Source organism: Salvelinus sp. IW2-2015, linkage group LG36 (assembly GCF_002910315.2).
Source record: "Salvelinus sp. IW2-2015 linkage group LG36, ASM291031v2, whole genome shotgun sequence".
NCBI classification, from domain to species: domain Eukaryota; kingdom Metazoa; phylum Chordata; class Actinopteri; order Salmoniformes; family Salmonidae; genus Salvelinus; species Salvelinus sp. IW2-2015.
The window spans coordinates 38,905,292-38,918,000 of record NC_036875.1 but is presented as its reverse complement, the minus strand read 5'-3'; the positions used below and the strand labels follow the sequence as shown (position 1 = coordinate 38,918,000).

The 12,709-nt window shown below is 43.8% G+C and overlaps 1 protein-coding gene across 1 annotated transcript in view; it reads right to left on the bottom strand.

Moving 5' to 3' along the window:
* Positions 1 to 12,709, bottom strand: part of LOC111959762 (aryl hydrocarbon receptor-like) — a 65,235-nt gene continuing 52,526 nt past the window's right edge. Inside the window, 9 exon segments of the mRNA XM_023981558.2 lie at positions 1 to 4,784; positions 4,979 to 6,899; positions 7,027 to 7,168; positions 7,268 to 7,377; positions 7,647 to 7,849; positions 8,168 to 8,307; positions 8,499 to 8,619; positions 11,087 to 11,124; positions 11,127 to 11,175. Coding sequence (XP_023837326.1) covers positions 4,584 to 4,784; positions 4,979 to 6,899; positions 7,027 to 7,168; positions 7,268 to 7,377; positions 7,647 to 7,849; positions 8,168 to 8,307; positions 8,499 to 8,619; positions 11,087 to 11,124; positions 11,127 to 11,175 — 2,925 coding nt within the window. The 3' untranslated portion in view covers positions 1 to 4,583.

Sequence of the window (12,709 nt, the reverse complement as noted above, 5' to 3'; positions counted from 1 at the left end):
TAAGTTATTAGAAATATTTTTTATATGAGAATTAATTTGACAATTGAGAATATAAGGTAACAACATAAGCTGGTAAATATCAATACATTGCATACTCTATACTTGCCTAAATACAAGTGAACTACACTAAATTAAATATTTATGTGGAGACAAATATTTCCAAGTAGAATAAATGTCTAACAGATGTTGTAAGGCCACGAGACATAATAACAACATGAAATAACCAAACATACGACAAACAAATGCAAAAACTGAAATATTTATAATATATTGATGCTGGACTCTGCAACTGCCTGATGTCGGAGACCTTTGAAGAGTAAGCTTAACGAATATATATATAGCAGGGGGTGGATTAGGGTGGCAAAATTCTGGGAACTTTCAATAAATTCCCAGGTTTTTCCCTGAAATCCCAGTTGAAGGATTCCCGGAATCAGGAAGGAATAAGCAGGAAATCTGGAATCCTCCAACAATGATTTCTGGAAAAACAGGAAATGTATCGAAAGTTCCCGGAATTTTGCAACCCTAGGGGTGATATATAATGTATACCCTTCCCTTTCTTTTATATCAACTTTGATACAAGGAACTTTATCAACATTTCAAGGCAGGCGCTTTGAAAACTTAACACCCAGCTTTGAAAACTTGACACCCATTATATTATAAATCAGCTTGGTGAAGCAAAAAGCATGAGGAAAAGTGGCTAAATACAATTCAAAAGCAAAGCTAAATGTGAATACAACCAATACATATAACAGCTCCCGTTGCTATGTGTAACTTCCTCTGCCTCATTGAGCTGAGAGAACTGAATCAGTGAGAGCAGTTTGGCAGGAGAGGCCCTCTAGTTGGCCGGGTTTAGTCTTGTCTTATGTCTAAATACTGTCTTGTCTTGTCTTTTCATATGAGCAGAATGAGGAAATAGGTCAAGGGAAATAAAAGGTGGGCAGCCATATTGATTTAGCCTCAGATGCCTTTGAGGGAGGAGTCAAAGTGATGACGGGAGACTTCAGTGTCAGGGGGCCTTTACAAATGGAGGACCTGCCATGTTTCTGTCAATCATCAACTGACATGGGACTAAATGGGAAGTTCCATTTGTCGAATATGCTGATCAACATGGTGGACTCGTGGGAAGTTCTACTTCCAGTCCCATGTCTATAGTAACCATGGTTACTACACTAGACTTCTAGGACCTATAGTGCCTAGTGAAAGTCTGCACACTCCTTCACATTAAAATGTTATCTAAAAATTGGATTACACATTTTTTCCTATTGATGTGCACAACCTACGCCACGTTTTCAAATTGAAAAAAAAATGATAGAAAATGTTCCTAATTAATTACAAATAAACAAAGATGTCTTGATTGCATGTCTTCACACCACAGAATTGATAATTGGTGGAAGCATCTTTACCAGCCATTAAAGCTGTGAATATTTTGAATAAGATTCTACCACTCTTAGGGCAACATACTGCGTATCCATTGTTTTTGTCAAAATCACTCAAGCACAGTACATTTGTTTGGGAATCATTGATGCGCAGCAATATTCAAATCTTGTTTCTGATTTAAGCAGATTTGAGTCAGGACTGAGACTGGACCATTCAGGACCACTCAACACCTATTGGAAAGGCATACTGGTGTGTCTTTGGCATTTGACTTTGTGTAATTGTCCGGCAGAAATGTAAAACTCTATCCCAGGGTTACGCATTCAGAAGACTGAGGCAGGTTTTCCTCTAGCTTTTTACCTGGGCTTTGCTCCTTTTTTATTTATTTTGATCCTGACAAACTCCCCAGCCACTGCCATGACAAGCATACCCATAACATGATGCTGCCACCACAATACTTGAAAATACAGAGGATCAACAACATTACATTCACTCCACATTACTGGCCTGTATGATAAGGTGAAAAGAAGGAAGCCGGTGTTAAAATATCCATTACAAATCATCCATTCTGGTTGCAACAAGGCTCTTAAGTAATACTGCAAGACAACGCGGCAAATAAATCACTTTTTGGCCTAAATAAAAAACTACAGGCTTTTGTCAAATCCAAAACGAACCGTCTGTATTTTCAAGTATTGTGGTGGACGCATCATGTTATGGGTATGCTTGTCACTAGCAGAGACTGGGGAGTTTGTCAGGATCAAAAGAAACATGAAAAGAGCAAAGCCTAGGTAAAAAGTTAGAGGAAAACCCTGGAATAGTTTAATTTTCAGCAGCACAGTTACTAAAATTTTAATGCCAAAGACACCAGAATGGCTTACCAATAGGTGTTGAGTGTTCTTGAGTGTTCCTTAGCCCTGACTTAAATTTGCTTGACAATCAGAGACAAGGTTTGAATATGGCTGCCGATCAATGATTCCTAACCAAATTTACTGAGCTTAAGCAATTTTGACATAAACAATGAGTATATGTTTCTCTAATCTTATTCCAAATAATTCACAGCTGTAATGACTATCAAAGGTGCTTCCACCGGGGGCCTCCCAAGTGGTGCAGCGATCTAAGGCTCTGCATTGCAGTGCTGAGGCGTCACTACAGCCTCGGTTTCGATCCCAGGCTGTGTCACAGCCGGCCGTGATCGGGAGACCCATGAAGCAGCGCACAATTTGCCTAGCGTCATCCAGGGTTAGGGGGGGGTTTGGCCCAGCGTCGTCCGGGTTAGGGGAGGGTTTGGCCCAGCGTAGTCCGGGTTAGGGGAGGGTTTGGCCCAGCGTAGTCCGGGTTAGGGNAGGGTTTGGCCCAGCGTCGTCCGGATTAGGGGAGGGTTTGGCCCAGCGTTGTCCGGGTTAGGGGAGGGTTTGGCCCAGCGTCGTCCGGGTTAGGGGAGGGTTTGGCCCGGGCACCTGCAAGCTGACATCGGTTGTCAGTTGGACGGTGTTTCCTCCAACACATTGGTGCGGCTGGCTTCCGGGTAAAGTGAGCAGTGTGTCAAGAAGCAGTGAGGCCTGGCAGGGTCGTGTTTTGGAGGACGCATGGCTCTCAACCTTTGCCTCCCCCGAGTCCGTAGGGGAGTTGCAGCAATGAGACAAGATTATAACTACACATTGGATACCACAAAATTGGGGAGAGAAGAATTACCAAAAAAAGGGGGCTTCCACCAAGTGTTAACCCTCGGCTGCGAAGACATACGCAATCAAAACATCTTTGTTTTGTATTTCTTTTTTATACATTTTTCTTTCACTTTGAAAATGTGGAGTAGATTGTTTAGATCGGTAGGAAAAAAGATCTGATGTAATCCCTTTTTAGATTTTAAGGTAGCAGAATGTGAAGACTGTGCAAGTGGTGTGTCGACTTTCACTAGCGACTGTAAGTCTCGTGAGTCTCCTTAACATGCACCTTCCTCCACAGATGATATTATGAACACAAAACTCAAGTAACAAAATGACCACAAGTTAGCGTATGGCTCAGTGAAGTTTAGATAAAACAAAGAAACGACAAAAAATGGATTGAATACTATTGATATAGCATTATAAACGTACTACATCAGACTATTGTTAAATTGTAATGACATTTGGATACCAAAAGCATTACCAAGGAGTATAATCTGAAAGCACATAATTTGGTTCTTTATAGCCTACTCTGCAACCAATGCAGACATTTCAATGAAATACGTTGCTTTTTCCTCAGAAAGTCTATTTGTACACTGCTTCATTCATTCTTCAGAACAAGCAAACACAAACAGGAACACACCCATGTACACACAGTCATATTCATCACAGCCATAACACACTCACATAATCAAAACAATAATATCTTTATAATAATATAGAGGCCATTTCTGTATTTACACTTCATTAGGGTTGCAAAATTCCGGGAACTTTCAATAAATTCCCTGGTTTTCCCTGGTTGGAGGATTCTGGATATCCTGCTTATTCCCTCCTGATTCAAGGAATTCTCCAACTGGGATTTTGTGAAAATTAGGGATTTTATCGAAAGTTCACAGAATTTTGCAACTCTACACTCCATACATAAATTGAGGATGTTATGCCTTTATTTTTAATCTCTGAGTACAATATCAGTTTTATGTATGTTTTTCCACGAGTAAAAACTTGAATGGTGTCCTGTCACCATCCAACTATAATGTAAGAAGAAACAAACGTAAAAAGAAATGAATATGGCCTGCTTCATTAATATATATAAATCATTTTGGGAATTGGGCATGACCCTGAAAAGCCATTATAACACAAGCCAAATTCACCAGTGAGGATTCATACTTCATTCATAACATTGAAGTTGTGACAGATACTGTTTTTCCACAGTAATAAAAACAAAGACAAGGCAACAACAAACAAAACAGAAGACAACACAAAGAAAAAAGAAAACCAGTTCCATGTAAAGTTGCTGCTTTTTGTTCAGTTGTTGACAGAAGTGACAAGTGCTTCATCAAAAGAGTCCTTGTATTTCCTGCAAACACTGATATGGGGAGATGAATGGTGTGTTTAACTAGGAGATGGCTTGTCTTCACGACACCCTCCCTGAGGCAGCTCTTAAGGCAGCGTGTTGTCTTTGAATGTGTACGGATGGATGAACAGATCCATGGATGGCTTCCTCCTCTTTTTGTCCATAATGTTTACAGCGTAACATGTGACTCATGTTTAGAAGTCGCAATAGTTGGTTTGATTGTGGTCTGTAAAGCACATGGTTCCATTGACAAGGGGAGCTGAGGAGAATGTTCCATTGACAAGGGGGGCTGAGGAGAATGTTCCATTGACAAGGGGGGCTGAGGAGAATGTTCCATTGACAAGTAGGGGTGAGGAGAATGTTCCATTGCTGTCTACTACACAGAGGCTTGGGATCTGTTAGGGGAAAAGTATGACAAAAAGAGCCTGGCGTGTTTCATAAAGTAACAATTATTAATATCAATATATGACTTCATAACTAGTTAGGGCCCTGAGTTTTCCTAACCACGTGACTTGACCAGTAGAACCAGGTTATGTGGTAAGGAAAAAGTCAGTGCTCCATCCACAACAGAGAGAGGGGGCATAGTTACCTGTGTCTGTCCGACTCTGTTGCATCCAGAAAGGTACTGCTGCATGGCCAGCAGGCTCTCGGGGGTGGTGATGTTGGCCACCAGCGGGCGAGACGGGAAGCTGATTCCGGCGTTGTCCTGGACGATGGCTGACGTGTCCACCACCGGCTCACTGGGGCCCCACTGGAAGTAGCTCTGGTCGTGGGGGTCCACCATCCTATTCTGGCATACAGACAACGGTGGGGGCAGCCTGGTGCAATCCACGTGGCTGTTCCTGTTGGGGAGGGGGGGTGAGACGTTCTCAAACATGCAGCTACCGGATGGAGCAGGCTGGCCATTGGCCAATCCCCCCTGCTGGGGTTGGTGGTACGGTCCGTTGGTGTTCTGTGGCCAAAGGCCTGTGAGAGGGACTCTTTGGGTCTCTGTGGCTTGACTGTGACAGTCTGGGATGAATTGGTGTCCATTCTTCATTGTGCTGGCAGGGGGTGGTAGCTGATGCTGCTGGTTCTGGGGCCACTGCTGCACTTTCTGTGTTTTTAGTGACTGAAATGGTGCACTGCAGACAATCTGGGGTGAAACAAAGTCATTACTGGGATTCAAAGATGCCCAAGCATCCACCAGAATAGGTGGTAGATGGTTGGACTGTGGAACAGAGATCTCCTCTGGTCCGTTTGGTGCCATTGCAGCTGGCAAGCCATTATGAGGGAAACGCTGTGGAAGTGGCTGGTTAGATTGGACCTGGCCAGCGATGATCTGAGGGCTTCCCATGTGGTTGTTTGGTGCCTGAGCACAGGATCCAGCCATGCAAGTGCTAAACGTGACAGACTCATTCTGGCCTGAGCTATGTGGGTTACTGAGCTCGGGGAGCTCCAGAGAGGGGGTGAAGATGTCGTTGAGCTGTAGCTGCTGCAGGATGGGGATGTTCAGGCCCGTCTGAGGAATCTGGGGGATCTGGGGGTCGAAGTGGGAGAGCCTCTGGGTGCTCTTGAACACCTGCTGTGGTCCTGCCTGGATCTGTCCTGCCTGGTTCTGTCCTGCCTGGATCTGTCCTGCCTGGATCTGTCCTGCCTGGATCTGTCCTGCCTGGTTCTGTCCTACCAAACCAACTGCTCTGTTGCCTGTTACCTGACTGTGGCTGATACCATTTAGATCATTCACTGGGGAGCCATTTTGGACAAAGCTGAATTTGTCAAGCAACCCGGGCTTGCACTGTCCGGCACATGTAGGGCTGACCACTCCTGTGAATGGTCTACCCTGGTTTTTGTTGTCGAGCACCCCTGTGAACAGGTTAGGGTTGTTGTTGACCATGGTGGAGCAGTTGAGCTCCCCTCCGCTCCCCTCACTGCTCTCCTTGAACAAGGCTTCCTCCACGTAAGAGAAGATGTCGTTGGTCATGATGTCATCCAGCTCTAGGGAGGTGTCCCCGCTCCCGGTCCCGTTGGAGTCCTGGCTCAGCCTGAGAAGGGTGCTCTCCCACTCCATCAGCTCCGCCATACCCACGTCCATCCCCTGCAGCGCCGCACACAGGTCCCCATCCTGCGCCATCTTCTCCAGGGCATCGATCATGGCTACCAACGCCCCATCCTGCTTGACCTCCCTGGGGCTATCCCCATCATCATCCCCGTCGGGCCCCTGGGGCTCCATGCTACTCTGCCAGGAGTTACAGGCCACGTTGGTGAGCGCTCGGCTGTCCATGAATACCTGGTCTATGGGTAGCTGAGGCTCCTGGGGCCGGGTGTAGACGGATTCATCCTGCTTTAGTAAAGAGCCCAGTAGAGACTGGGGGTCCAGAGACTCCACCTTGCAGATTTTTGGGGGGTTGGTTTGGAACTCAGTGGCATCCAGAGTGGGGCCAGTCTCATACAGCAGGGCCTCCCCAGTGGTGAAGCTGAAGGGCAGCTGCATCTTCCTCTGGCGTAGATTCTCCTCTCCCTCAGAATTACTAAAGGGATACAGAGAGAGAAAATCATATGAATGAATGAATGATACAATCATATATTTTGAGACACAGTGAAATGACAGTCAATGATGATGCAGACAGATTGTACTTTCAGATATTAATTACTCACAGTAAAGCTCTCTGGCGAGCAATGATGAAGTCGGGCCTTCCTCCTTTGTAGACAAGCCTGGCATTGGCCTGGACCCAGACCCAGCACCCAGTCTTTTGCAGCAGTCTGAACGTGGTCAGACCACTCTCTCCCGTCTTAATCACTGCGGGAAAAATATTGATATCATTAGATAAGCATACAAAAATAATGATCAAACAAATAATTGCTAGAGAGTTATTATGAACCCATTGTAAACACATACTTCTGACATGGCTATCTGCACAGTACATCATATCAGCTGCGTGGATGAACTGATACCCAGAGCCTCTCATACACAACTCAATCTCTGAGTATCCCAGGACAACCTTCCCCCTGTAGAGAGACAACAGGGCAGCCACATCATGTTAGCGTTAGTGGAAAGTACAGCACATTACACATCATGTTCACCTGTGAAGTCATCCCTCAAACATGTTGAATAGAAAAGTGAAATAGTGACATTTTAAAAACAGTTCCCTTTTGATCAAGTCCTACATTTGATCAAGGCACTTCGATTAAATGCTAGCATACTTCCTTCCTAAATGTAAGCCTGACAACTTTTTTTGGGGACCCAGTGAGAATTAGTTTCAGGCCTTTAGAGTCACCTGGCATCGACACCCGTGGGGGTGAAGTCCAGCTTGTGTTTGGTCTGGAAGAAGATTGTCTTGGTTCTGATCTCCAGGATGGACGGGGTGTGGACAGGGGTGGCGATGGTGAACAGGCCCAACCTGGGCTGGCTGCGCATCCCGTCATCCCCCAGCATGCTCTGGCCATGGAGGAACTTCAGACGCCCCTGGAAGTTCAGAGCCTGGATATGAGGAGAACAAAGGTATGTTAGACTCTTAAACTTAGCTAGTGATTGATCTGAAACTTAGCTAGTGATTGATCTGAAACGTGCCTAGTGATAGTGATTGATCTGAAACTTAGCTAGTGATTGATCTGAAACTTAGCTAGAGATTGATCTGAAACGTGCCTAGTGATAGTGATTGTATAAAAGGTTTTGCCAAGCTTTGCCAAGATCCACCACTCACATCATACGGTCAGACACAAAACAGTGTATGAAGTGCTTTCTGGTGACAATACAAAGTGGATGTTTTCTCTACAGCCCTATAGATGAGAGACTCACCAGGAAGCCAGAGGAGTTGTCCAGGAGGCAGCGGAAGCGACACACGAAGTTCCTCTCCAGGAAGGAGGAGTTTTCTGGTGGGAGCTGCTCAGGGTTATAGGTCACGATGTTCCTGGTGATGTCACTGCTGCTTGCCATGCCTGAACAGAGAAATGTGGTGAAAGATCGTAAAATGAGAGCTTATCATCAAAAACATGGGCCAAATCTTAAATTGAAATAAACACACCTAGCTCGAACATGCTCCCATTGACATCAATCGATGACTTCCACTAAAATCCACTGAAAAAAATGACCCAAACTGTTCACAACCCATTCTCTCCAGGTCACTCACCGTCTCCTCCCTGCTCTGGGTCAAAGGGCTTGGGGTTGAGGGCAAAGTGTAGCTGTCGTCTGAACGTGGCTCTGTCGTCTGTGTGGATCAGCTCAAACACACTCTGGTGGACCACATCTGACTACAGACAGACAAAGAGAGAGGGCAAACTCAACGACTGAACTCCATCAAAGTTAAATCTAGTTTATGACTATGGCTGTAGCCTCCATTGTTATTGTAGAGGCATAATAATAATGGTGTCTACAAGCCGTATCAGGGCTTCTTAATGACATGGGTACTTCACTTGTAGTCTCCACTGGAATGGACAACTAATAGGACTTTGGTAGGACTTGCAACTGTGTTGCCCACCCCTGAAAAACTATAACGACAATGTAATGGACCGGAGCTTATGAAGTCTTACAAAAGCATGTCTGTTACTAAGCAAACAAACCCTGAAGCCACAAGTCTGAAGTGGGCCCTGGACACTGTTTGTTCCTGGTTTCATGTGATTCACTTGTTACTTAGAAGTTTCTCTCAGAAGAAAAGGAACTATGAGGTTTGTGGTCAAAGCCAAAGCGGACTCTTGGAAGATGGAACCCGACAGAGTAACATCACATTGCCACATAGCCCATCAGTCAGACGGCACTCATACATTTTGCCTCGGTCAAACTGAATTAACTGAAACAATGCATTTCTACTGAAAAACCAATGTGAAATGCTTTGAGCGAACCATAACCCTAACTATAATCCAACAACTATAAACACTATTTGTCTTGTGATTTATGGCCTAAGTGGGAAACACAGTAAGCTCTGGGTGTGTCTGGTGTGCTGATCACCCGGTGGGGACAGTCCATGAGTGACAACTCATAAAGGGTCAAAGTAAACTACAAAGCAGGGTATTAAAGACACACCTGTTAGCACTGAAAATACCCTATAGTGTATAATTGTAATGAAGAGGACAACCCACAACTATATTGTTGGGGAGAACAAATACTGTAAAACCTGTAGGATTATTCATCGTCTATTTTTGTTAAAAAACATCGTCCCGGTTCTATGTACAGTATGTTTGGTTGCAAGTTACTACATCATTGGCTACTTAAGAATAGCCACATATTTTTCTAAATGTACGCCTCAGTACTGTGTTAAGGGTCTGGAATCGTACTATTTGGATCGTACTGTACCTACTATATACATACTATATGCACTCCTGCTACAGTAGATCATGTAGTTCAGTTTGGAGTCACCTAGTACATCCACAACAATGTCATCTCTCTTCCTCTGTGGAAGACAAGGTCATGACTAGATAAGGAATTGTCAAACTATGATTACCTGGAGAAAGGCGAAGCGCAACTGCAAATTTGCTACAAGACACTTCCTTTAACACCTTGCCTATTTTGGTTCGTTAACAGGTGGTTGAGTTGCACATTCGCTTTCTTTGATGATACATGGAAATGTGGATTCTTACCAAGTTATGCAGTGGGCTTAGCTCTCCATCTTGCCTTGCTCACACCGGTTAACATGTTACTCTTGTCTCTCAGAAGGGTGACCTGGTTAACAACATGTTACTCTTGTCTCTCTGAAGGGTGACCTGGTTAACAACATGTTACTCTTGTCTCTCTGTCTCTCTGAAGGGTGACCTGGTTAACAACATGTTACTCTTGTCTCTCTGAAGGGTGACCTGGTTAACAACATGTTACTCTTGTCTCTCAGAAGGGTGACCTGGTTAACAACATGTTACTCTTGTCTCTCTGTCTCTCTGAAGGTTGACCTGGTTAACAACATGTTACTCTTGTCTCTCTCCTCTGGGACGGAGGTTCACCTTCCAGCAGGACAATGACCCTATGCATACTGCTAAAGCAACACTTGAGTGGTTTAAGGGGAAACATTTAAATGTCTTGCAATGGCCTAGTCAAATCCCAGACCTAAATCCAATTGAGAATCTGTGGTATGACTTAAAGATTGCTGTACACCAGCAGAACCCATCCAACTTGAAGGAGCTGGAGCAGTTTTGCCTTGAAGAATGGGCAAAAATCACAGTGGCTAAATATGCCAAGCTTATAGAGACATACCCTAAGAGACTTGCAGCTGAAATTGCTGCAAAAGGTGTCTCTACAAAGTAATTGACTTTGGGGGGAGGGTGGGGGTGAATGGTTATGCGCGCTCAAGTTCTGTTTTTTCTTCTTATTTCTTGTTTGTTTCACCAAAAAAAACATATTTTGCCGCTTCAAAGTGGTAGGCATGTGTTTGTAAATCAAAATGATACAAACCCCCAAAAATCTATTTTAATTCCAGAGGTACAAGGCAACAAAATATTGAAAAATTCCAAGGGGTGAATACTGTCGCAAACCACTATATGTTACAGATGTGATGTGATGTTGTGTTATGTTAGAGATGTGATGTTTTTACAGTTGTGTTTACAGATGTGATGTGATGTCCATGTGGCTCAGTTGGTAGCATGGTGTGGTAGCAGCATGGTGCTGGTTGTGGGTTCGATTCCACAGCCCTGGCGTATGCACTCCACTACTATAAATCGCTCTGGATAAGAGCGTCTGCTAAATGACTAAAATGCAAATGTAAAACGTCGTTACAGTGATGATATAGTAGTTTACCTGATGGAAGCCCAGGTAGTCTTGGATAGTAGGAGAGCATAGAACACATGTCCCTCAGCTGTGACCACCAGCACAAAGCCATTCAGAGCCTGTAAGACCAGATACAGTTGGTTAATACAGTAATGCACACTCTCACTATATAACATTTCATTTCACTGCTCCAGATGAGCTTCAAAAACAAACGCATTAATGACAGGGTTGCATTTAAAGAGGACATTTTGTTCATCTGTGGTATTATATCTGGTCAACCTGGTTACTACGGGGGTATTATCATCTTGGCAACCTGTTTACTACGGGGGGTATTATCATCTGGGCAACCTGTTTACTACGGGGTATTATCATCTGGCAACCTGTTTACTACGGGGTATTATCATCTGGCAACCTGTTTACTACGGGGGTATTATAATCTGGCAACCTGTTTACTACGGGGGTATTTAATCTGGCAACCTGTTTACTAGGGGAGTATTATAATCTGGCAACCTGTTTACTACGGGGGTATTACATCTGGCAAAAACTGTTTACTACGGGGTAGTTTATAATCTGGCAAACCTGTTTACTACGGGAATTATAATCTGGCAACCTGTTTACTACGGGGGTATTATAATCTGGCAACCTGTTAACTACATGGGTATTAATAACCTGGCAACCTGTTTACTATGGGGGTATTATAACTGGCAACCTGTTACTACGGGGGTATTATAATCTGGCAACCTGTTTTACTATGGGGGTATTATAATCTGGCAACCTGTTTACTACGGGGGTATTATCATCTGGCAACCTGTTTACTACGGGGTATTATAATCTGGCAACCGTTTACTACAGGGGTATTATAATCTGGCAACCTGTTTACTACAGGGGTATTATAATCTGGCAAACCTGTTTACTACAGGGTATTATAATCTGGCAACCTGTTTATCATGGGGGTATTATAATCTGGCAACCTGTTTACACATGGGTATTATAACCTGGCAACTTGTTTACTATAGGAGTATTATAATCTGGCAACCTGTTACTATAGGAGTATTATAATCTGGCAACCTGTTTTACTATTGGGGTATTATAATCTGGCACCCTGTTTACTACAGGGGTATTATAATCTGGCAACCTGTTTACTATGGGGGTATTATAATCTGCAACCTGTTTACTACAGGGTATTATAATCTGGCAACCTGTTTACTACAGGGGTATTATAATCTGGCAACCTGTTTTACTATGGGGTATTATAATCTGGCAACTGTTTTACTATGGGGGTATTATAAATCTGGCAACCTGTTTACTATGGTATTATAATCTGGCAACCTGTTTACTATGGGGGTATTATAATCTGAAAACCTGTTTACTATGGGGGTATTATAATCTGGCAACCTGTTACTATGGGGGTATTATAATCTGGCAACCTGTTTACTATGAGGGGTATTATAATCTGGCAACCTGTTTGCTATGGGGGTATTATAATCTGGCAACCTGTTTACTATGGGGGTATTATAATCTGTCACCCTGTTTGCTATGGGGTATTATAATCTGGCAACCTGTTTACTATGGGGGTATTATAATCTGGCAACCAGTTTACTATGGGGGTATTATAATCTGGCAACCTGTTTACTATGGGGGTATTTTAATCTG